Consider the following 26819-nt stretch of genomic DNA (forward strand, 5'->3'; position numbering starts at 1 on the left):
ATGTTCGAACACCCCTTTATAAAAACACCGGGATTTCCTGTATCTATACAAGGTGGATCATAAATAAGTGTAAATATTTTTAGAGGTGGTATATTTCGACTCCAGGAACACGTCTATGAGGTTTTTTTCGCAAAAAAGGTGTTGAAAATTGCTAATAATAATTTAGAAAAATGCATTTTTCAAAATTTTTCTGTATATTTTAAAAAACTTTTTAGAATTGCGGGATGTTCACCCCAAATTTTCTCATGGTATAATTTTATTTATCTCTGATATTACCATGGTTACCGCTTTACCATCCATAGGGTAAAGTAACCATTTATGACACTAAAAGAGATGCAAATACAGAAAAAATCCGGTGGCTTTTTTTTAAATAAATCAATTTAAAAAAAATCAAACTTGAATAACGGGGTTATTTTAGACTTATTTGAAAAACGTAAAGATAAAATATGGTTCTTTTATCGATACCTACCAGCCTTGAAAATATTCGCACTTATGTATATATACAGGGTGGTCCGTATTGTATTTGGAAAACTTCGGCAGCATATTCTGCTGATAAAAAGTTAGTTCTGAAATTATTTGAGTTATTTTATTTCGAAATAAAAATGAAACTTAATAATAATTTTCGAAATAAAAATGAAACATCCTTTATCTCCGAAACTGTAGAACATAAATCTATACGAACTTTTTTACTTATTCTTATCTGCAGAATATACTGCCGAAGTTTTCCGAGTACAATTCGGACCACCCTGTATCCTATATAAGATGTAAAGTCTTGTATTTTTCGACTTTGACTGCATCAAAATTAGCTTCCAAATGGCGTCATTCATTGACTATCATTTCTATGTAAAAATGTATAGTAAATGTGACTCATGGTTCTTTTCAAGCCAATTTAACGTTTAGCGCTTAAACGCATTGACGATCAGGTCGCAGCGACCAGCATTTGATTCAATGTTATTAGGAAACGCAGCTGCGACCAGTAATAACACTGAATCAAGTGCTGGTCGCTGAGACCTGGTCGTCAGTGCGTTAGAGCCCTATCTATCATACGCTTTTATAAAAAAAATGAAGAAAGTTATTAATAAAATAAATATTTTTTATTATATTCTATTAACATTTCTATCTGTATTCCATTTTTATTAGGTCCAATATTCTTAATATGGTGAATACAAATTTTACCATCATATTTCAGAGGGCTAGTGTATACATGCAATTATTAAATTTGTTTTAGTTATCCAGCACATGAAGCAATGAACACCGTTTTAATATGTGTTTCTGTTCTTTTGGGTTTAATTTCAGCTCAGAGTGTTCCTTCTGTGGTAAGTAAATATATAAAAGATTCTTTTTGATCCATTAATAAACGATTCAACTTTTAACTTATTTAGTTGCTAATTATCTATGAATAGATGGTGGGTCTCAAAACTACCTCATCTCTATACCTTTTTTATTTTTTCAGTGAAAAAACGAGATTTTGTATGTTAGTATATGACATAAATTAGGATTGATTGACGTATTCAATTGTTTTCGGTCACTTCCTGTTTCTCTGGAAATGACTACAATACGATTTTTAAATTGCACGTTCGGCATTTTTTTTAATTTATTTGATAGAAAATAACACTCTGAATAGAATGATGTCAACTTTTGACATTTTCGCATATTTATGGTCTTTGAATAAGAAGACTAAGGAAGGAGCATATCAAAAATCTTAGGTCCACCGCGATGGGCCTCAAATATGGCCGACTTAAATTCCGGTTTATCAGTGCCGTTCTAATTTTATTTAAAAAATGTAAAACTATGATGTAGGGTGGACGTGGGGTAGACTCAATATTTTTATTTTTATTTTACGTTGTGAATAAATGTTGGTAGTTATTAAAATTGTTATAAAAATATAAAATTCTAATAAAAATACATAAGTTATAATAATTATTTATAACCATAAACATCCGATACGCTACTGAAGCAGGTAAGTCAAATTGACGTATCTAAATTCTTTGACATCTAATCTTTGACAAGTAGCAAATAAAAGCAAAAATGCAAGAAAAAATATATAATTAGTTAATTTAAGTGATTTTCATAAATGATCGGTTTACTACACGTATGTATAGTCACTTACTAGCGAAAACTTGTTCCATTATTTCACTCGATTTTTGCCGAGATCTACCGCACGCTACACAACCAACTATTTTAGAGTCTTTTTCGATAAATCGCGATAGTGTCACTGTTAATTTAAGTTCTGTCATAATTTCCATCTAGATTTACTATCTTTATACAACTATCAGTAGTAGAATAAATAATAAATAACATAAAATAAGCTCCGTAAAGACTGACAAATCCACAAAATTTCAAGTCAAATTCAAATGTGTCAAATGAATCGTCAAACAGAACTGTCAAGGATCCCCACTCTAGAGTCCTTTTTCCGCCCAACATGCATGAATACATGGATAGTATTTTGCTACTTCCTTAGTCTTCTTATTCAAAGTTTATGGTTTATTTTAATGGTTAATTGTGACATGCTGTTCATAACGAAAATTTGACTCAAATATCAAGTGTGTGATAAAGGGGGGTGGAATATTACAATATTTTTTATTTAAAAATCGGTTTCCGAAAAAAAAGTTTCCGAAAAAAACGCTTAAACACGTATATTTTATTTTATTTTTTTACATAATTTAAGATTTTTCAAAAACGTATACAGGGTGTTTCAAAAAATCTGGTCATTGATTAATCACGATTAAAGCGCTTGACGTAAAAAGCTGATTTTTGGAAAACGGATTGACTTTAGGGTGTAGAGGTTCGATAAGAAGGGATTTTTCGAAACTAGAATTCTAAGGGGGTGAAACCACCCCTCAAATATTAGAATATTTTTTATTTAAAAACCGGTGAGTTTTTCGGAATGAGTTTTTCGGAAAATCTCTTAAACATATATTATTTTGTTGTTTGGCCATTAAATAACTCGGTTATTTTGGACTTATTTAAAAAATGGTAAAGAAAAAATATGTTTCTTTTGTCGAGATCTACCAGCCGTGAAAATATCTGCACTTATTTAAGACTCACCCTGTATAATAATATCGCCATATTGTTTTTTCTCATGATGACATAAATGTGAGAAAATTTTATCCAGTTTGTATGTTAATGGAAATTCTTGCTTTGCTTTATCATCACCATTACAATAATTAATTCGACGCGAACGAAGTCGCGGGTACACCCTAGTTGATTATAAATTAGTGTTTTTAACATATTGCCATGGCACTCTACATGCGCGAAAATGTCAAAAGTTGACATATAATATGTCATTCTATTAAAAATGTCACTTTCTATCAAATAATGTAAAAAAATACCGAAGTAAAAGAATTCGAATACCGAAGAAAAATCAAAAGTTGTAGTAATTTCCGGTGAAACAGGAAGTTAAAGGGAAGGAAAAAACCTCATAAGCGTGTTTCTGGGGTTGAACTATACTACCAGTTAAAACACTTTCACTTATTTCTGGGACACCCTGTATACTTATCATTACGAAAATGTCGTTATGTTCAAATTTAATGTTATAGTACAGGATCCCGCTGCAGGATTAGTACGTTCACCATGTACTTAATCAAATTCTAATTTTTACATATATATTTATGACTGAGGGAATACAATTTTAACAGGGTGCCAATCAAAAAGCTGCCGCCAATATGTTTGTGTTTAATTAAAATTATATTAATTGATTTTGGAGACGTTCATACCGTACACTAATAATTTATACATCAAATTAAAACTATTCTAAATTTGATATTCTTGGGGTTTCTTGGGGTTCGGGAAAGCGCTGATTACTCTCGTCTACCAATCTAAAGGTTAGGTTAGGTTAGGCAGTTCATCAGCTGACTATTTTTAATAAAATAAAAATAGTTTAGGTACCTTGTAGGTCGACTCAGCCTTAAATGAGTACTTGGGATTCACAATCCAGAGTTAATATTAGGCGGTTGAAGCGTAGTGCTAACCACATTACCTTCCTTGTATACCGAACGGCTCTAGCATGGCAATCTGTACCTTGCTACTTCCAAGGCGTTAAACGCCATATACAGGAGCTATTATTATATAAAAACGCTGATTAGATTTTCATTTGCTTTAAGTATCTTTACTTGGTTTAAAAAAAAAACGTTCGGGCTAACATTATAGCCTTCATCAGTGTTATGTCATAATAAAAACAGTGTCGAATATTAATATCCAAAAATTACATTTAAAATCATCACAGCACACAATGTTCACTAAAATTAATCAAAAATTTTAGTAAACATTATGTTATGTGTGCTGTGATGATTTGTACTTCTGATATCTTCAATTTATTTCGCCTAGTTCACAACGATGGTATGTAAGGTTGGACAAGGGCTGGACACACACAGAAAGGACAATAGGTTTAGTAATATTTGGAATTAAATAAATCAGAACTAACACAATAATTACTTCGTGGTAGGTTCTTTATTGACCACAATTTGACTATTGGATATTGGACTGTCCATGAGAATACATTTTTATTTTTTAATAATCTTGTTTTAAAACTGCATAATATATCGATTATAGTTATTGCTGAAAACTATATTTATATTTTTGACAGGAAAATCTCATCAAATCAGATGGATATCCAGTTGAAACTCATTTTCATACCACCAGCGATGGATATATTTTAAGAATACATAGAATACCTCAATTGAAAAACCACTCTGCAAAAGTTGCATTAGTTCATCATGGACTCGCTTGCTCCTCAGCTGATTTCTTATTATTGGGTCCAGGACAAGCGTTGCGTAAGTATATTATGTTAATTTATTAATTTCATATTGTTGTTTATTTGGATACTAGCTAACCCAGTTAACTTCGTACTGTAAAAATTGGAAAGGGCCGGAACTGGTTGCAGTGAAGGGAGAAAATATCCCTAAAGGGGAATTCACGGTCTTTCTTCCGAGGATAAAGGCCGACCGTGAATTCCGCCCCTGGAGCAAGACCGAGCATGGAGACACCACCTACCTGCTGAGCCTTATCCAGGGACAGAACTTAAATGTAAGAACAATGTCGAGTTGGCGAGTCATCAACTCGAGGGAGGAGGGTCATGGTCAGGTTCTCACAATAGAAATTGACCTCAAATCCATGGAGGCAATAGAGAAAGAGGGATATATTCTCTATTATAGATACGGGACAACACCGGTATTAGGTGTCTAAGGAGAGACCAAGTTAAAGAGGTGGAGAAAACGGAGACAGATCCTCCAGCCTACACCTCACGGGTGCCGGAGGCAAGCTCCTCGACTGTGAAGGGCACGGAGGGCCAAATTCCAACCGTGGAAGGTTGGAATTTGGCCCTTTGGCCCTTGGAAGGCCAAATTCCAACCGTATACCCTCGGAGGAAGAACATCTGTTGTCAGAGGAGGATGGGAAATACCGTGTCCCCTCTACAACAGGGGTATAATGGGTTATAGACTGTGTGATGAGTTATAACTCAAGAAATGGGGGCACAATAGATCTTTAAGGTCGCAGTGATTAATTAACCCCCCTCTCATTCATTCTCATCCTCACAACTTCGTACTGCCACAACAGTGAAGTAAGTGTTTTTGTTTTTCGCCAATCTTGTACTGCAGACTGTTATTAGCTTCCCATACACCAACATATAAGTTGGTCCATTTGAAATGGCACGCGCCAAATCCACGGATAAAATTTTTTATCCGTGGTGATAAAAACTTTACAATTAAATACGGCAACTACTATAGAATTAAATACAATTGTCGGGACGTATAGGTAATAAACTAATGAATGTTATACGAACATTTTAGCATATATGCTACACGATGCCGGGTTCGACGTGTGGTTGCTCAATGACCGAGGAAACACTCAATCTAGAAATCACACTACTCTAAGCCCTCATGATCGTGATTTTTGGGATTTTTCTTGGCATGAAATCGGTGTTATTGACCTACCTGAAACCATCGACCTTATTTTAAAAACCACCGGTGCCAGTGAAGTAAGTTTAGTAATTTGCTAAATATTTTTAGTATGCTACAGGATGTTTCAAAAACATATGCCATCTGTCGTTCCGAACGTAAACATAAGATTTTTATATATCAATATGCAAACGTTTCATAGCTACAGCGGTTAGTCTACTTTTTTTTCGATCGAAATATTTTTCTAAAAATACTGCGACACTTTTTTTCCCTTGGTAGCGCAATTGTGTAGGCTATTTAATTGTCTCTTAATATTTTGTCGATTATTCCTCCTTGATGTAATTTTTAATCTGCCTTACTAATCTAAGTAGCATCAAAGGTGCCACGAGAAACTGCCCAACAGCAGCAATGTAAGTAATTCTAGATCTAACGCCACTGTACATTGTCGTCGGTAGATATGCCAATGCGACCATGGTTAGAATGGTCATTGACGGAAACAGTACTGGAAGAATTGTCACCTCAGTACAGGGGCGTAGATAGGTGTATGCTATGGGGGTGGTACTATGATTAAGTCGCAAAAAAATCACCGTCGGAATTTTTTTGTCGAATTAAAACGACGGCGATTTTTTTGTCTTCAAAAAGATATAAAAACATAACACAAAAATTAAAATATAGATTTGTAAATAACATAAACAAAAATGAAACAACGACGTTTATTAGTTAATTTTCTATAAACTAAAAATAAAAAACTCTAAACTATCAAAAAAAACTATAAAAACTATAAACTATAAATAAAACTACAAAACAAAATCAAGTTTTCTAGTACGCTGTTTGGAAAACCTATCAATAACAGCATCAACATTTGTTTCAATATCTTTATGGATATTGATTAGAGTTAACCCCACTAATCTGTCCTGGCCAATAAGAACACTTTGTGTGCTTTTAAATAGGTCGAACATATTATAAACGATAAATCAACATAATTAAAAGCATACAAAGTGTTCTTATATGTCGGATATTAATTAAAAAAATTCCTTTCATAGTCAATGACTATTTCAATTCTCGTATCTCGTCAAGCGTCAGGGGAGGGGTACTGTCCCCCAGTACCCCCCCCCCCTTATCTACGCCCTTGCCTCAGGAGCTTGGAACACCATCAAAAGGAAACAAAAAACTTTAATCCCTGTAGCTACGAAACAAAGTAGAATCGAACCTATACTTAACGAAAAATACTTCTTATTTTTATGTGAGGAATCTGCCACATATGTTTAACCCAACCCAAACCAAAAACCCTGTTTAAAATTGCCATTAACTCTATTGTTTGTGAACATCAAATACTGAGACCTGCTGCATGAGAGTATATGTGAGTAAAATAAATGAGCTAGCTACTCAAAATAAATTAAAATAATACCAAAGATAACATATATCACAGATAACATATTATATTATGTTATCTGTGATAATATACGGGGTAGCCCGAACAAATTCGGTAACATTCTGCAGATAAAAATAAGTAAAAAAGTATCTTACGCGTAAAATGCGCCCTCTACAAGCAAGAGTCATATTGACATCAAAATCTCATGTCAAAAAAATCTGTAAATACTGACGTTACTTCATAAATTATTTGGAAAAAATCTCGAAATAAAAATGAAATTTCTACACCCTGTATCTTCGAAACTAAGAATTTTAAGACATACATTTTTACGAACTTTTTTACTTATTTTTATCTGCAGAATATGCGGCCGAAGTCTCCGGAATACATTTCGAACCACCCTCTGTATAATATACCTACATTCCATAATAAAAAATCTCGACTTTTTAAATAGAACATTCTATATCTTTCTTTAATATTATGTATAAATAAAATTTAAACCAATACCCTTAAACTTTGATTAAGTCTATCATATTATCTGCCGTAATAAACAGGGTGGCCCATTATTACCTAAGTGTCCAATATGGTTGTTGTTGACATAAATATGGGGAAAACAAGTTTTATATTAATGTTGCATGATTTATAAAGGGGCATATTCTAAAAATAATTTACTGTTTACGGGGTTAACAAAAAGTAATAATGAGGTTGTAGGCTTTTTTTAAATTGCAACCCCCGTTTTTCTTGCAGAATTGGATTCAGCATAAAATTCTGCATAAAATACAAAAATTTTATTTGAGGGATTGTGCTGTGTGCCATGCTGTTTCTTATTTACTACAACCGTTGATTGAAGAAATAGGATGCGCAACCTTATGGGCGGTTTCGTGGCACCAAACCTGTTCGAGATGTAGCTGGCGTTACCGTCAGTCTGTCCGAGATGTAGCTGGCGTTACCGTCAGTCTGTCCGAGAATTCCGAGATTTAGTTTAGCCCTGCTGATACTCGTTTACAGCACAGCAGATAAAGAATATTGTACCGTAGCTGTTTTCAGCAGACAGAGTGAGTGGTTGCCGGAGACAGTGTTGCCAGAACTCCTGATTAACTCGTAGATTTACGGATTTTGGGTGCAGTACGTTAATAATACGGATTTTTTGTCATTAAACAATTTAATATAATATTGTTTGATTTATATAATTAATATAATGTAGCAATAATATCTGTAATAAAATATATTACAGATATTACACATTTCCATATGGCAACACTGTCACTTTCAGATCCACACCGTCTTCGATATGCCTTCGCTGGCCGAATTAGACAAAATAAGTGTTTTATGCGTTGACCGCAGAGCGATTGATGTCTCCACTGTACGGCACTTGAGACGTATGGGGAAATCAAATCATCCTTGTCACGAATTCGCCTATTAGGTTGTGTATCTTCCCAATTATTTCAATCAACGCTAAAATTTTGGTTAAAAACAGTATATCCGAAAAGAGTGAATTTAATTTTATTAATACTTACCTATATTCTGGTTAGGACTGTTTTTTAATATGTATAATAATAATAATGAAAAATAAGCACATTTTTTGAATAAAAGGAATTGATAATGTGAATGATAATTGATAATAAAATAAATTTCTCAATTAATATTTGATAGACTTGGTTATCAACAGTTGTTCCCGTGGATTACTTAAATATCTACAAATTTTGTAAAAAATAAAAGCTAACACACATTTCTTGAACACACCAAAATAATATTAACTAAACAAAACTAGAAAAGTAATTTTTACTGCATCACAAGATAACCCAAGGATAACAGAATAATGCCCGGATCCCATTAGCATCACGTCACGCCACGCGACGCCATCCCACGTCACCCCACGTGTTGAACTGTGGGAAAGGGTGTTTACCATTTACAGGCTTATTTAATTCTATAAATTTTTTATTATAGTCTTTATAATAGCTCCAGAATTCTGGATTTCTATTTTTCTTGTAGTTATACAAAGCTTTATCGTGTTGTATAACTACAAGAAATTTAATATAGGAAAAACTAATAAGGATATATTATATAGGAATTCCGTACCTTTTCTATTAATTGCTTCTGTTGCATTTTGTTCAGTTAGATGACCCTGGCACGACAAAATATTTGCATCAACTACAAAAGTAGATAGCTGCGGGGCTAGAAAGACAAACGGGGAATAACACGCCGCGCCGTAACACGCGTTGGTAAGATCTGAGACAGACAAATCGCCCATCACACGTGTGATAGCGTGGGATGGCGTGGCGTAACGTGGGGTGCGCTGGCGTGAGCCTAGTGTCTACGCCAATACATGTATTTAAATAGAAAAACATACGCACATATCTCCATGATGTCATGTGGCATGGCGTGGCGTGTTGCTAATGGGGTCCCGGCTTAAATCCATGAAGGGAAACTCATATTTTTAAGAACAGGATTAAACAGAACACATATTTATTAAACAGAACACATATTTATTAAACAGAACACATATTTATTAAACAGAATTTAAAAAACGAACATTTTTTGCATGCAGAGTGTTCCTATATTTTTAACGGTTTCGGAGATATTCGCATCTCATATTATCATTCGCATCTCATATTATCATCACTCTATATTACATATGGGTCTTTCGATAGTAAAATATAAGGCAACAAATGATAAGGTGGCTTTGACAAAATTCACTTTTTTTCAGAGTTTTTTTTTGTGTATACCGAAGTTTTAAGCCCCGTTCTCAGAACAGCGACACGTCAAAAGAACCAATGAGATTTGTACAAAATTCAAACAGCTGTCAATTTTAAATTTAGTACAGCTCCCATTGGTCGTTTGAAGCGTCAATCAGTGTCGCTGGCGACACGACGTCGTTCCGAGAACGGGGCTTTATGATCAAGTTGCCTTACACTTTGACACTAAGAAATTCTAATGTAATTTCCACTTGTTCTACCCGTCATCCTTCAAGGTACGCTTGACTATCCTTTGATTTCAATATTGTTTGGAGGTTTATTCTAAATTTTTTAATTTACATGTTTTAAATACATTTTTGGTATAACAGTATAATTGCTGATGTATTCTAAGTTATTAATGTTTTAGATTTATTATGTCGGGCATTCACAAGGGACGACGACTTTGTATGTTATGACTGCCGTTTTACCAGAATATAGTTCAAAAATTAAAGTAGCTATCAGTATGGCTCCGATTGCTTTTTTAGGTCATTTGAATAATTGGGTACAAAAGTATTTAGCAAGATTTGTATGGATTTTTACAGTAAGTAAGCTTTAAGGATATTTCTAACTGCAGTTCTCCCATATTATACTGGGTGCGTCTCAAGAATGGCTCACCCTTAAAACATTTTTATTTTTTCAAATAAAAAAACGAGAGTTGGTATGATAGTATATTATGTCCTAATTAGGATTGATTGACGTATTCAATTATTTTTGGTTACTTCCTGTTTCACCGGAAATGACTACAACTTTTGATTTTTAAATGGCACCCTCGGTATTTCTTTACTATATTCGGTAGAAAATGACATTCTGAATAGAATGACATCTCATATGTCAACTTTTAACATTCTCGCTTAATAAAAAAATCGTATTTTAAATTTCAATCTAGAGTGCCATGGCTATGTTAAAAACACTCATTCTTAATAAAGGAGCCGTGGAAAAATAGATTTGATCGTCTATGTTTTTAGTGTCTTGTCCTGGCCATTTAAAAGATGCCCAAATCGTATTTTTAATAATATCTCATTTTTTTCAAATGGAATGAGAATGGCCCGTTAGCATTTTTGGAAAAAGCATTTTTTTCGAATAATTTGATACCGCACACTTGGTATTTCGTGTCAAATTTTCGTTATGGACAGCATGTTATAATTTTAAATAAATCATATGCGAAAATGTCAAAAGTTGACATATGTTATGTCATTCTATTAAGAGTGTCCTGTTCTATCGAATACAGTAAAAAAGTGACCAAAACAATAGACATGTTCACTAATTTTTAATTTCAATGAATTTCGATAGCTACATATGAGTAAAAAAACATGACACTCAAAATTTTTCTTAAAAACTATAATTTTCTCACATAAAAGCAAAACAAAATTGAGAAATGCAGCAAGGCTAGAAAACCTACCCGGCTAGAGGCTACCTGTTTTTGACGTCACTGCTTTGATCGATCTATGGTGTCCGTACGATCGTGCACTTGCCGCATTGTTTTTGCAGACGTTCGCGAAGGCGTATTGTTTATTTTCATTGTTTTGATGTTTTAAAGAAGTAAAATGATTACAGATTACAGTTGAGGTTACTGATGATGCTAACATGGTTAGCGAAACGCGCGTCCAGTGTAAAATGAGTTCAAATAAGTGGTGTTTTGTCCCTGGGTGTATTAATACTTCAAAAAATAATCCACAGAAGTTTAAATCGTTACTTTGCGCTCCTTGCTTTTAATTCTTATTTTCTATTTTTAAGTGCATTTAATTTTAAGCTTGTTTTTAAAAAGTTTTTTTATCAATTTTTTCACTTGTAAATTTTTCGCTTAATATGGGTCCTATAGGGTGTCCAATTTAAAATGAGGTACATGGGGATCTTGGAAACCGTTGGACTTACAAAGTCGATTAAATGGAAGCAAAGTTGTGCATTTATGTGCCCAAAAATAATCTATGTCTATTTTTTTATACAAGGTGAAAAAGAAAAAATGAACATTTTCGAAAAACGACCATATTTTCTTTATTATTGGAGCTAAGGTAATCAAAATTTCAATATATGGGCAAGGCAACATGGCAATTTTAAAAATGATATCAAAAAACACCTAGGCCTTCTATGTTGTGTACGGCCGAGGTCAGCTTTTATTTTTCTTATGAGCGCCATATTTAAATTTGGCATTTTAAAAATCCTTATTAAAAATGTTTTCAAGCATGTATTTCAATATGGCGCTCATAGGAAAAGCAAAAGTGCACTTCGGCCATGCGCAACGTAGTACACTTAGACTTTTTTAGACATAATTTTTAAAATTTCCATATTGCCTTACCCCTATGTTAAAATTTTGATGAACTTAGCTCCAATAATAAAGAAAATATGGTGGTGTTTAGAAAATGCACATGTGTTTAGAAAATGCATGCATTTTTCTTTTTCTCCCTGTATTTGCGTAGCGGTATATGAATATTAAATAAAATAGACCTAGATTATTTTTGGACACACAAAAACGCAACTTTTCTTCTATTTAACCGATCTTGTAACTTTAACGGTCTTCAAGATCCCCATTATTCCCCATGTAGGTACCTTATTTTAAACTGGACACCCTGTATACGTGTGCGAAATTTCAGGTCAATACAAATAAAATTTAAGATTTGGCTCCTTCTCCTTAATACCTGTATCAGATCAACAATACGATGCAAAAAGTTTCTCGTATGTTTACAGTGTACTTTTTGTAACTTTTCATAGAGAATATAACAGAGTATTTTTGACAGATCTCTGTAGAAGAAAGTCATAATAGATTTGTCATATTGTGACATAACTTGTGATTGTTATGTTTGTTTGTTGAGAACCGGATTATATTAAATTTTCGCCTAATTTAGTATTTTTGTATCTCTCATAACTCAAAAAGAAATTAGTGTAAACCATTCAAAACGAACAATTTGCTTTATTTTAAGGAATCCTTTAAAACGTTTCAAATACATTTTTCTGTAAAATAAAATGGGAAAAACTTATTTATCATTTTTAAATTTACATGGGATTTACTATGTCAAATTCAGATTTTGCCAATTTTTGCCCTGCTTTGATTCGCAATGCATGTCACTAATTACTAAATTATTTTTATTCAGTTTAGAAACTTCTACCTTCTTTTTTCATTCCAGCCTTAAACCATTTCCGAAGTCTGCAATATCGACACTGGTTCCTTTTGTCTTTATCCACCACACAATTTCTCGGTTAAATCTGAAATAATGCAAATTTTCAGTTTAATATGATAATTAAAATTTGCCCCCCTAATTAAAATTTTGTATTGTTAAAAACCAAGTGTTATTTGTTATCGCTTTCAAGTAAACCCGTCCTCCATCTCACTAAGTAGCTTTGTTTTTAAACTAGTAATAAACTCCAAATATTAATCACAAATTTAATATACACACTACATCCGAGCACAACGCGATATGTTGTTTTACGTGATATTGGCTTGTTCTGTTAGAAATTCCACAGCGTGCAGACAGCACCGTTTAATACCGAAACCGACAACACCGCGCGGAAATACCGATCGAAGCAGTGACGTTAAGCCGCGTTTAGCGGATTCAAACGATAACGATAATTTCGCACGGATTTTTGAGGCATAAGCCTTTTACGGAATGTTATGAAACTTTGCATACTGAGTTTTAATGTCATAATGAAGGATTTTATGAGAAGTAAGCACGTTTTAATTTTTTTGTAAACATTTCTATTGAATACGTCAATCAATCCTAATTTATGTTATATACTAACAATAAACCAAATCTCGTTTTTCTATCTGAAAAAATAAAAAGTTATGAGGTGAGCCACTTTTGAGATGCACTCGGTGTAGACGACAACGTGGCTATAAAAAAACACAGTAGAAATGCGGCCCTAAGCACTAATTTTCAGTCTCGATCCAGATTCCAGACTCGCTCAAGAGATCAGATGGAGGTAGTCTACAGCAACACACCTGAATACACGTTATCCGTGGAAAAAACAATCAAATATAATAAAATATTTACAGTACGTCTATCCGTCCTGTACATACGGGGTATCCGTAAACGATATTCTCTCGATGTTCCTCGTAAAAAATTAGACCACGCGTCCCATCAATAAAAATTCGACAAATTTGCAAGTAGCCAATGAAATGACTGGGCGGAGTGTTTAGTAGAGTGTGACATACTCGTCAAGTCCACGTGGACCTTCTCCCGCTTCTATTTACGTCGTATCTAATTTTGCAGGGTGGGACTAATGTTGCACAAGAGTCTTGAAAAAATCTTGCAAGACCAAGACTCTTGCAAGAAATTCAAGACAAGACTTTCAAAATTTCTTGTCTTTAATTTCAAGACAAGACAAGACTTTAATATGCAAGAAATTTCAAGAGTCTTGCAAGATTTCTTGAATTCAAGATTTCTTGAAAGTTAGAAATGATTCATTTTTTAAGTGATAATTGGGTCTTTGCGCAAGATATGCCGGGTTTATACAACATTTACATAGTCGTAATCACAATCATAGTCATAATCATAAAAGTTAAACTATCCACTTCTTATAAACCTGTTGAACTTAGCCTTTAATTATGTTACCCAACTTCACTGATATGAAAATTATGATTATGAAAATGTTCTATAAACGCACATTAAAATTGCGTTGTGATTATGACGATGATTAAGACTGTGATTAAGATTACGACTTATGCAAATGTTGTACAAACCTGGCATTAATATTGACCAGTGTTCATTATTTTTCTATCATAGCCAGTGTTTTAGAGTTGAGAATGAAATAAAGTAAGAGAGTTGAGAATGAAATATAATTTAGAGTTGAGAATGAAATAAAATAAAGTCGTGGCAACAAACCGTATATTGGGGTAATTGGTATTATACACAAAATTATATTGGTATAATAGTATTATAAAAAAACTAACGGTAGTTGAAACTAATGGTGGGTTCGTGGAGCACGTTATTTGTGCTATTTGGTACTACTTTTCATGCACGAAATTGCTCCGCGAACAAAAAGTAATATCAAATAGCGCAAATAGTACACTCTAGCATGACCTTTCCGTACACCCTATCTCCAAACTTTTCCAACCAATCTTCCATAATAAAAAAATAAAATAAATACCATAAAAAATAAAAGTAACAAACGGGTAGCCAAATAAGAACATAATAAACTAAAAAGAATTAACAACTAGAACTAAAAAATGAACTTATGGAAATTCATCCATCCAGGAATTCAAACAAATTAAACTTCTTACCGATTCTGAATTTAGCCGGTTTCTGTGTTTCCTTATTACCAGTATATATTTCGTATGGCAGCAAAGCTATTCACAAGGGCTATTCACAATATAAACAATAATAAAATATACATACAACCACACACACACGTATTGTCATCAAACATGAAGTCCAAACAAGAACAATACAATGTAAAAATAAAAAATATATGTGCATATAAAAATTACGAAATAAAATTTGATGAAGTGACTGTGGTGGATTAAAGGTGGATGTCTAGCGCCTTCATCCAGTGAACTACCTCCTCGGAAGCTTCATGTATGTTAGACATTGTTCCCGGAAATTTTCGCAAAGGGCATTCTGTGACAATATGAAATGTTGTTTGTTGTTGGTGCCCGCAATCACAGCTAGCATCCTCTGATATTCCCCACTTGTGCTTCATATACTGGCATCTTCCGTGATCAGTACGTATACGGTTAAGGGTCGTCCATGTTCTTCTGGGGAGGTTGAAACCCGGGGGCTTGTGTGACGGATCGATAATTAAATTTGCCGAGTCGGGGTTTGACGTATACCATTCATTCTGCCAGGCTGTTTTAGGTAGAAAATCTTCACGGATTAGTCTTTCGCCCAGTTTCCAAGAAGGTCTTCTAGACTTTAGCCTTTGCCTTGCCTTTGGTTATCTAGGCAATCCTGGTGTAATGGTAAGTCAGGATCTGCAGAACATTTTCCCCATTCTTTTTTTAGTGCTGCTTGGCGACGTATTTCCGGGGGCTCAATATTTGACAGAACAGTCAACCATTGTGTCGGTATGGACTTCACTGTGCCTGATATAGTCCTCATAGCTTCATTGAGCTGGGTGTCAATAATATTTGTGTGAGCACTATTGGCCCACATAGGACAGCAGTACTCAGCCACCGAGTATACGAGTGAAAGCGCTGTAGTTTTTAGGACTGGTGCGTTTGTTCCCCAACTTGTTCCAGATAGTTTGTGAAGTACGTTGTTTCTAGTTTTCAACTTGGAGGCTATTTTAGTTAGATGTTGTTTATATGTAAGGGAGCGATCCAATGTCACGCCCAGATATTTTGGGAGATGGTTGTATTGCAGTACATGATTTCTGAATTCAATCTGCGCCCTGTAGTTCGCATATTTATTGCTTAGATGGAACATAGTAGATTCTGTTTTATTTACGTTGATCTTGAGCCTCCATGTATGTAGAAACTTTTCTAGCATTTGCAAATCACTAGTGAGCACTGCCTCCGAACTGTTAAAATCATTCGATTGTGTCACTAGGGCTATGTCATCGGCGTAAATAAACTTTCGGGCTCTCGTTTCCGGTAGGTCAGAAATATATAAATTGAAAAGGAGCGGGGCCAGTACTGATCCTTGTGGTAATCCGTCATTTAAATTATATAGCTTGCTTACATTTCCATTTAGGTGAACTTGGAACTTTTTTTTTTCTATTTAGTAGTTGTGCAATTAGCTTACATGGTATCACCCTTATGAATTTTAGGACCATTCCCTTTCGCCATACCGTATCGTACGCCGATGTTAGATCGATGAACACAGCCACAGACTTCTTCTCTTGAAATCCCCTCTCTATATGAGTTGTTAGCGCTAGAACTTGGTCGCTGCAACTTCGGTTTGGTCTGAAACCGGCCTGTTCTATAGGAATCTGTTCTAAGATAGTTGGTGCTTGTCTATTATACAGAAGTCTCTCCAGCAATTTGTAGCAAACACTCATGAGTGCAATGGGCCTGTAATCCTCAGCGTTGTGTCCAGATTTAGATGGCTTTAAAATGGCTACTACCTTTGTCCTTTTAAATAGCTTCGGGAGCCTGCTTGTTTTTATTATTTCGTTGAACATTAGGGCCAGCATACTTGAGGAACTCGGGGTAAATGCCATCAAAACCAGCTGCTTTGCCCAGTTTTATATCACGTATGGCTAATAGCATTTCTTCTGAACAGATCTCTCTCGAAAGTTCGGATGGCTGCGCTTGCAGCATTTTGGATTTTAATTCATATTTGATTTCCCTGGATTTTTGTTTATCGTTATCTTTCGGTGATGTCGTTAGGTTGACAATTCTGGCTGCTATTTTGTTAGGGTTTATTTTCGACTCGATGTTGTTGATTGGAATGCTACTTCCTAATTTTCTTAACAGATTCCAAGCTTTTTTACTCGAATGTTGAAAATTCATATTTTCTGTTAAGGTGCACCATTTCTCTTTCCTGGCCGAATCCAAGGCCAAGATCAGTTCGTCTGCCACGTCAGAATCCTGTGTCGACTGAAAGTCGTCATAAAGTTCTTGGCATTTTGGGATCCATCCAGGGATATAATCCTTCCTAAAGACTCTTGGGACATGCTTTTTGGTAATAGAGTGGATAAGTCCAACAAAACGCTCATAGGAGACTGGCTTCGGAGGGATCCATTGGATAGTAAAATCCAATTCTTCGGAAAACTCCTCCCAATTGGCTTTTTGAAAGTTCCATCGCGGTTTTGGTATGGATCTCACTATGGGGATTTGGAGGCCAATATTTATCAGGACCGGTCTGTGTTGACTCCTAGGAAATCCGCTCAGTACTTTCCTACTACTATGTAGCGGCAGTCCTTTGTTGTAATCTTGTACCCATCTGGCCGAGTGAAAGGTTCCTTTATCCTTGGCGTCAAAAAGCCAGAAAAGGTTTTCTGTTTCAGCCCAATCAGAAACTCTGGCCCCATCATCATTTGTAGCTCTATAGCCCCATTTTGTATTATGGCTGTTAAAGTCGCCTATAACTAATCCCGGATGTTCTATATTTTGTATATAGTCATTTATCCATGGTTGTGCTGGAGACTTATAGACATTTATAATTTCAGTATCGGCGACTTTCAACCTGATGACATAGATGTTGTTGTCCGATTGGGTTCTAATATTTGTTACAGTTGTAATGCCATTTTTGATGTATGTTGCAGTGCCATATTTCGGGTGATATGTAGCAGCAGCCAGTGTAAATCCTGGGATCTTGCATCTAGTTTTGAGCTGAGATTGATCCGAGCAGTGTGTTTCCTGCAATAAAACAACATCCACCTTATTTTCTGTCAGTATCTTAGTAAGACAGTCACTTTTGGGTCTGCTTACGCCCTCTATATTCAGTTGTAAGATCCGGAGGGTACTACCCAAATCCTTTGTCAGGTAGTTCCGAGAGGGACTGTTTTGGATCATATTGTCGGAGTTATGGTTGTGGTTGAGTATCCCTTATGAAGCTGGGATATCCTCAAATAAGCGTACAGAACGCCAGAGGTCCAGCAGCCAAGTTTGTAGACTATTTAGCCGTAGCTTTATGCTACGTTGCCCAGGGTGCACCACGGGGAGGCTAGTCTACATGCACCCCTTGTAGTCAATTAATTATTACCAGTGCTGCCTGCGAAAAGAGCCTTTCTGGGGGAACAGAAGTAGCCGGTGTACAAAAAAAAATCACGAGCCATTTTTGACAGCACTGGGAATATGGCACTATGGCTCTGCCACCATGCTAAAATGTCGTTTTAACGTTATCGTTAAGATTTTTTTTGCTAAAATTAGCATCGTTGTTGTTCATTTTTCCGTATTACATTTTGTATACGACGCTTTCTATGAAATAAAATATAGAAATATTATTAGCTTTATGTTAGAATATAAAATCAAATGTTTTCAAGACAATAAATTTCAAGAGTCTTGCAAGACAAGACAAGACTTTGCCATTCAAGAAATCTGCAAGACAAGACTCTTTGAAAATGTCTTGTCTTGAATTTCAAGACAAGGTGGGACCGTGTGCACCGGCGCTCATTTAGCCTACCCACCAAATTTGGTCGCGATCGGACGACATCAAATTTTGACGTTTCTTACGTCAAAACTCACACACAGGGACACGTGTCGTACACAACAAGTTGGCCTTGGATGCGTCGACTGATATACATCTACTACCAAAAATGGCTGAAAACCTCTGAATATTAACAAATTATTGAAAATTAAAAAACATTTTCAAATTAGTCAAAAATACTACTTTTTTGTGCTAGTTTTAACTTATATAAAATATATGAATTATAGAACTAATTATTACTACTATTGTATACCTACTAGGAATTAAAAATTAAATTTTAGGAATTCACACAATCTTTTGGTCATTTTGAAGTTATGTTTGGTCCAAATGTTGCAAATCAGAAAATCTTGGATATATTTCTCTTCCTTAATAGGCCAGTAAATATGAACGAAAACATGAAATCCAAAATAAATGCTTGGGTCCCTGCAGGAGCATCTACTAAGCAAACTATTCATTATTCACAACTTATGAATTCAGGTAAGTTTCGTTATAAACAGAACGTAAAATTGGCCGGAATACCGTCCCCATTTATGAACTATTTTTAAGCTGGTTATCCATTTAGGGGGTTATTTTTGGGGGAAGCGTATAGGAACTCCTTTGGGAGCATCCTACCGGGGAAAACGAATGGATGCACAAATGGCATCGAGAGGCGGATGGACTTAAAAATAAGTCAACGGAATCAGATAGGTAATGGAAGACCACCCGATTATTTTAACTTTAAAAAACGGTAACGAAGATCGCCCAGCAATCCGGCTGGCAACCGGCGCCTAATCGGGTCCGGGTCGATTGATATGAAATGTGCTACCTGGCCTGAGAATGTGCATGAGGCAACTCAGGCGAAATGTGCGACCGAAAAGAACAATAATTGACTACACAGGGTATTATTCGCCTCATTCGACACGGAGTATTATAGCCATACCGTTGATTGAAGAAATAAGAAGATGCGCAACTTTATTGGCGATTTCGTGCCACAAAACCTGTCCGATATGTCTAGGGTTACCAACGTCCGGATTAATCCGGACATGTCCGGATTTCCACTACGTCCGGTTGAGACTGGGCCGATTTTTCATAAGCATCCGGATTTTAATGTTCCATTAAGAAATGTCACAATAATTCAAAATAATATATTAGTTTTAATAAATTTAGTTACTTATAAAATCGTTGATGTTGTAAGGCAACATAAAATATAATTTTATTAATGCATTACGCGGACGGTGCTGTTCGCCTGGAGAGCATTAAAGGGTGAGTATTTCATTCAGGTTTGTGCTGAAATGAGCGCCACTGAATCTACTTAATAGTTAAATAACATTAAAAATTCAGAAAACTGTTATTGGGAAAAGATATTTGCCCAAGATGGAACTTCATTCATGCAATAAAACAAATAAGTTTCTACTCTACTAAATCTAAATATATTAATTAAAATTAATGTTTGGTTATAATATACGTTTGCTTTATAACAACCAAAAAAAGTAATGAAATAGGTTTAAATTTTGAAAAAGAGGTTAAAATGTTATTTAAATTTGTAATTAAAATATATAATTAAATTGAAAACTAACAGGTTAGTCGTGACTGATTAAGTTAAGAAAAAACTCAAAATTTAAGTGAGGATGCAGTCAATAATCACCACATAGGCTAATAAAACTACTTTTTCAAATTTGTCAAGCTTTCGAGAATTTTATTCCCATCATCAGGACAGTTTGACTGAGTCAATTAGCAAAAAAACATCCTTTGCACAAAAAGGCCTTAAAAACTAGCATCGTATGACATTGGAATACAAGGACATTTCCTTTATAAAATATTAAAATACATATCCAACGATATTACTTTTCTTTTAAACATAAACAAAAAGATTTTTTAAAATTTAATTTCTACATTGTTATTTCGAGCTCGATCAAACAGTGACTGTTTTCAGAAAACATGTCAAAGGATGTTTTTTTGCTAATTGACTCAGTCAAACTGTCCTGATGATGGGAATAAAATTCTCGAAAGCTTGACAAATTTGAAAAAGTAGTTTTATTAGCCTATGTGGTGATTATTGACTGCATCCTCACTTAAATTTTGAGTTTTTTTATTAAATTTAAAAGTATATAATTAAGTGAAATATTAGAGATGTTCAAAACTACTTAGAAAAAAAAATAATAAAATTAAATCAGACTTTCCTATCTATACCTTTTTATAGTGTGCCCCAAAATAAAAGTATACAAGCCTGGGTAACTTATTCAACAACAGCAGCTGAGTACGGCAATGTTGAACAGGCTCAGGGTTGAACAGGGTGAACTCCAGAAACTACGGCTGCATCATCAAGGCCACAAATCTTTGTTGAGTTGAAAAACAAGGTGGATGTCTCGACACCATGTAATCACGTGCAAGCGAATGAAAAAAAAATAAAACCATCAAAGCAAGAAACGAAAACCAGGAAAAGTAAAAACCCGAAAGAAAGACCAAAACCCTGTGGACAATATTTAAATTAATATTTGTGGATTTTAAGTTATGATACCTTACCCCAAAGCGTAACTAATAACTCATCCAACTACCATCGGCAATTAACAAAATTAGTGGATCCATTCAAAATTGTTGTCCAAATCTAAAGAAAATTATTAAGAATCAGAATTGACAAGGTAAAAAACGTGAATAAGTTAACTTACGAAATATATGGCCACATGGCACACAAAAAAAACAATCTATTTTGGTTCAGGCAAATTCTTGTAAAAATTTATAAAATTATTCAACAGCATCCAAAAATTACGCTGGTAATCCCCACAGGAACCAACCAGGCAAGGATTCCACCAAAAAAAAACGATCTCCTCCCGATCGCCACGCCAAGATGGCGATCGGAGGGAAAAGAACAATCCACAGGAACAATCATTGACCAAAATGAACCTCCAAAGATTTGACTTTTCCTTAGTATATTCCATGTATATTCTGTGGATTTGACAATCCAGAAATGACATCAGAAAACGGAAGTTAGCGGCGTTGCCGTATAGACCAAATAAACAGGTATTTTGGGGAAAATATTAGAAAGATAAATTGAAAAGAAACTGTCAACACTGCGTAGCTCCACCCGCTGCTGTTAAATAAGTATATATAAAATAATTATAAAGACATATTTAAATTATAATTAAGAGAAATTTATAAACAACTAATTAAAAGAGAGAGGGCTATTATCAAAAAAGGTAGCAAGTTTAAAAAACATGCTATATACAATGTTTTAAGTTCTGAAAGTTGTAAATGTAATAACTTTAACATTAATAAATGCACCTTTATTATTTTTACTAGAAGTAAATGTAAATTTTAATTAACACGATTATAACACTAACTTAATTAAAGTATACAATGTTTACATTTTATAAAAAAGTTGAGATTACGTATAGTTTATTTTATAAAATGGCTATTGACCTATTTAACTGCTGTTTTCATATCTATTGTGGCCTTCCTACAAAAGTACAATATGATCGAAAAGAAAAACGGCTTCAGCGATGGCTATGAAATGAAGATCATTTGGCTGTCATTTTTGTAAAATTATATGGAGAATGTCATCGATATTTATTTCCAAGCCAGTGACGTAGAGAGCAAGTCGCGGGCCCGTGTTCAAATATTTATTGGGCCTTTTACGCCCTCAATAAATAATTATTTTGGATAATGTTCTGATATGGCTTCAAGATATTTGTTCTGAAGCATCTTTACTTCCTGTAGTAGGTAATTCTGCATCGGAATAGTTGTAAAGTACAGAGAGATTTCGTTCACATTTTAAAATTACTTTTCACTTCCTATAAACCGGAAGGGTTTATAGGAAGTGAAAAAAAGTTTTTGTTTCGAGGACATTTTGATTATTTTATCAAAATATAGTCTTGATCGTTTTATTCTTTTACTGCTAGAGTTGCAAGATTATCAGTTTCATTTTTCAATTTATCGAACTGATTTCTAAGGTTCGAGACGCTTTCAAGTAGTTTTTCCGAGTTTTTCAGACCTTTGAAACCACATCTAAGAGATAATAGTATTTTCTAAAAATATTAAAATTATATATTCTAATGTTGTTTTAATATATTTAGTCTCTGGATTTATTTTCATAGACTTCTGTTTTCTTATCGGATGTTAATATGATTTTTGTCAACGCTTTCTGTAACGGTACATCGATTATACAAGAGCAACATATGTGGATGACCAAAGCGTACGGTTTAATATTTTTAATGTTCTTGATCTAGATCTAGGTTTTGAACATTTATTTTCAAGCATCTCTCATTTACTCGTACTGTGAACAAAAGGCATTTATTTATTTATTTATTTATTTAAATTTTGACTGATTTTTTCTACATTCGCATTTAAAAACTGTAAAATTAATATTTTTATAATAAATATTATTTATTTCTCTTTTAATTATATGTATTTCTATTTATTTCTGGAATTTGACGTACCTATATGCGATGAACAAATTATTATTTTTCTTTTCATTTTAGGTCACTTTCGATATTACGATTACTTTGTTGGCAATATCGCAATTTACGGAAGCATTGAACCACCTGACTACGATCTGGGACATGTAAACTTTCCAAATTATTTATTCTGGAGCAACAATGACCTGTTGTCGTCAGAAAAAGATGTAAAGCTGCTGTGTAAAGCGATTGGATCATCTTGTACTATGGTTTCGTTCAGCCATTACAATACAACTCATCGCGATTATTTGTATAGCCGATTTGCTTCAGAAAAAATATATTCAAAAATAGTCAACATATTTAATAAAAGCTGATCTATATAGGTAGTAATATACTTACTTATTACCACTATTGTATGTTTGTTATTGTCTTGTCAATTCTGAATGAGAATATAGTTCATCTTTTTGGATTTGGATTAATTGTTATGCAAATGGCCACCTTTTATATTTTTAAGACTATGGAAATAAGAAATAAACCCTTAAAACTGAAGTCATAAAATAAATTAAAGGCAGTGAAAATCTAAATAAATATACGATATACCTATACAGTCTATACAAATTTCATTCACGCCTGATGTAAACGTCTAAAATAATATAATTTTCGAACGGTAATGTTACGTTTTTCATCGGTTCCGTGTGGATAGTAAGTCACAATTTATTTAAACACAATTTATTTAACACTAATTAACAAACAATAACGATTAAAAAAAACTTAAAGAACTATTTATAACTTAGAATTGATCTAACTATTTATATAACAGGAATTTATTTTGAATTAGCGCGGCGATTGTAACTGTACGCGTCGACCGGTTGTTTTTCTCTGTCCTCCTCAGGCCTCAGGCGTCTGCTTATATATGAGAGCAACAGACAATCCAGATTTGTCCCGACAATTCCTAGCCGTTCTATAAGGTCGGCGTCGCCGGCGTATGAGTCATAGCCGAGTGGCCAAGCCTAAGGCCGAGTTCACACGGTACGGGTCCGCAACACTGTCCCCTTCTTAGGTACATGCTCGTCCCGAGATGTACACGGTGAATGAAGGTATTTGCAAAGCTGGCCCCTGGTACATTGAGAAGTCTGGTAGAAAAAGCAGTCTACAGTTTTCTCGCCCGATCTCAGCTTTGGGTTATAGCAGCAAACGAGGATCTCGATTCCCGTAAATCTAAACAAGACTTCAATCATGTTCCGGATTGTACGTCAACTCAAACCATCCAGTCCACACGCCAGCTTCGGAATGGCTAATCGTGTAATGTTATTGTTTAGCAGGGCTTCTCTCAGTTCAATCAGGGTCTTCCATAGATTGAGATAAGTCGGCTTACTCGGGGACCATTCCTTGGTGACCAGGTAGAAGATGTGACTTGCTTGACCATGTGCATTGTCGGTTAGCCTCAAGACGCTTCCCACCTCTGGATCTTGTCGGCGTAGTTCTCCGACACGCCCAGACTTCTCATTGAACGTCGCAGCGATTCCTCTGGACATCCGCAAATCTCGGGTCACACAGTGAGCGAGCGAATAATCAGGAGGCAAGGAACAGAGGTCTCGTTGTTCTTCTTTGGTTACACCATAGCGAGCCTTCTTACTGCTGTTGTATCGGGCCATGAAATCATCAAAGGACATCTCCGAATCAGGGGGATCAAAGCTGCAGGTTCTCACGGTCCCAGCACGATCTTCTATTTCGCCTTGGTAGGGGCTCAAACGGTTGAAATGAACTATCCTCGGTTTTCCTTTTGGCAATTTTCTGATAAGGTATACGACGTCATTAATCCTATCCATGACTTCGTATGGGCCTTCCCAAGAGGATTGTAGCTTCGGAGATAATCCACGACGTCTCTGCGCGTTGTATAGCCACACCAAATTCCCTGGTTGGTATCCCCCATGCTCAGCTTGAATGTCCTAGTGGTCCTTCATTCGGTAACTAGCGTTTTGAATATTTAGGCGGACTCGCTGATAGATGTCGTCCATCCTTTGATGTAGTCTGTGGACTTCTTCTCCAGCGACATCTTCTTCGGGTCGGCAACCAAACTTCAGATCACAAGGTAGACGCACTTCCCGTCCCATAACGATGCTGGCTGGAGTTTGCCCTGTGGATTCTTGGACGGATGAGCAGTAGACCAACAAGAACAGGTGTAACGAAAGGTTCTGAAGGCTGGTCAATAAAACAACTACTGCAGGAAATATTATCTTTTTTATTTTCCACGCTGATGGTTGTAAGTGTGGTTTAGTAAAAGTTCTACAAAGTTCTAACACCAGGTTTATACCCCAAAATAATAAGAATATAATATATTTGGTAATAAGTCGAAAACCAAAGGCTGTTAACACTTGTAGCGGTCTAAATAAAATGGCGATCATCCGAATTCCATTATTGCAAAAAAGCGAAATTTATAAATTGAACTACCAGGGCCATCTATATATTAGTTTATAAGAAACCTAATGTTAAGATCCAGAAACCTGTTTTACTATTATATTAAATTAATGTATTATATTTAATATTTCCCACATATTTTATTAATTATGCTACATCTGCCTCCCTGCGAACTGGAAGTCGTTGTTGCACAACACTGCAAGCTCGCATAAAGCTTATTCGATGAAAATTAGGGCGGTAGAAAATGATATGACTTCAAATGAGAAACGAGAAAAGTACCTCGTTCCATGTTTTTGTCATCTATAAGAACATACGTATCAAAACTTACTTTCTTTTTTATCCTAAATGGACCTTCAAATAGCAATAAAAACTTTTTAGTTTCCGCGCTTAACGCTGAAGAAATCGTATTGGCTCTTAACAAGACCAAATCGTTGATATTAAATGTAGGATATGGTCGAGGAGGGTGATTTATCTTCCTTCTAGTGGCTTAGAAGAGTTTCTTTGGCTAATAAAAGTCTTTTGATTTTTATCAGACACTTTACCTACATTAGTAGTATGTACCAAAGTAGCTGGCAAATAATTTGGAGTCGTAATATTTCGATGAAGCTCGTTGGGAGAAAACCCTGTTGATTCGTGTACTACGGAGTTCATTAGTTCCGAAAACTTTTGTATTTCATACGCCCATCGCGTATGTCCCGAACAATAGACACGACAAAGACGGCCGAGCTCTCTCATAACTCTCTCGGATGCATTTGCTTGCGGATGACGAACAGAACTAAAAATAACTTTGATGCTCAAAGCTTCAAGAGTTTCCCGCCACCGTTTAGCGGTAAACTGCGAACCGTGATCTGATAAAATACGTTCAGGACGCCCGTTCTTAGGAAAATAGTCTAGAATCAATTTATTAAGAACTGCACGACAAGTAGCCTTAAGTGAATAAAGAACAACGTACTTTGTAAATACATCCAACACTACGAGAGTATACGTAACACCTCCACGACTTTTAG

General features: G+C 35.0%; 1 protein-coding gene across 2 annotated transcripts in view; it reads left to right on the forward strand.

Moving 5' to 3' along the window:
* Window positions 1-24059, forward strand: part of LOC115877368 (lipase 1-like) — a 28315-nt gene extending 4256 nt beyond the window's left edge. Inside the window, exons 2-7 of one of the 2 annotated variants that reach the window (XM_030893514.1) lie at window positions 1229-1316; window positions 4586-4772; window positions 5790-5977; window positions 10369-10542; window positions 19306-19501; window positions 23479-24055. In XM_030893514.1, the coding sequence (XP_030749374.1) occupies window positions 1248-1316; window positions 4586-4772; window positions 5790-5977; window positions 10369-10542; window positions 19306-19501; window positions 23479-23768 (1104 nt within the window). In that variant the 5' untranslated portion in view covers window positions 1229-1247 and the 3' untranslated portion in view covers window positions 23769-24055. Of the gene's footprint in view, window positions 1-1228; window positions 1317-4585; window positions 4773-5789; window positions 5978-10368; window positions 10543-19305; window positions 19502-23478 lie in introns of both variants that reach the window. The other variant, XM_030893515.1, reaches the window with a different exon arrangement.
* Window positions 24060-26819: the final 2760 nt, after the last annotated feature.

This window comes from Sitophilus oryzae, unplaced genomic scaffold (genome assembly GCF_002938485.1).
Source record: "Sitophilus oryzae breed Bouriz unplaced genomic scaffold, Soryzae_2.0 scaffold_1447_pilon_pilon, whole genome shotgun sequence".
Lineage (NCBI taxonomy): Eukaryota > Metazoa > Arthropoda > Insecta > Coleoptera > Curculionidae > Sitophilus > Sitophilus oryzae.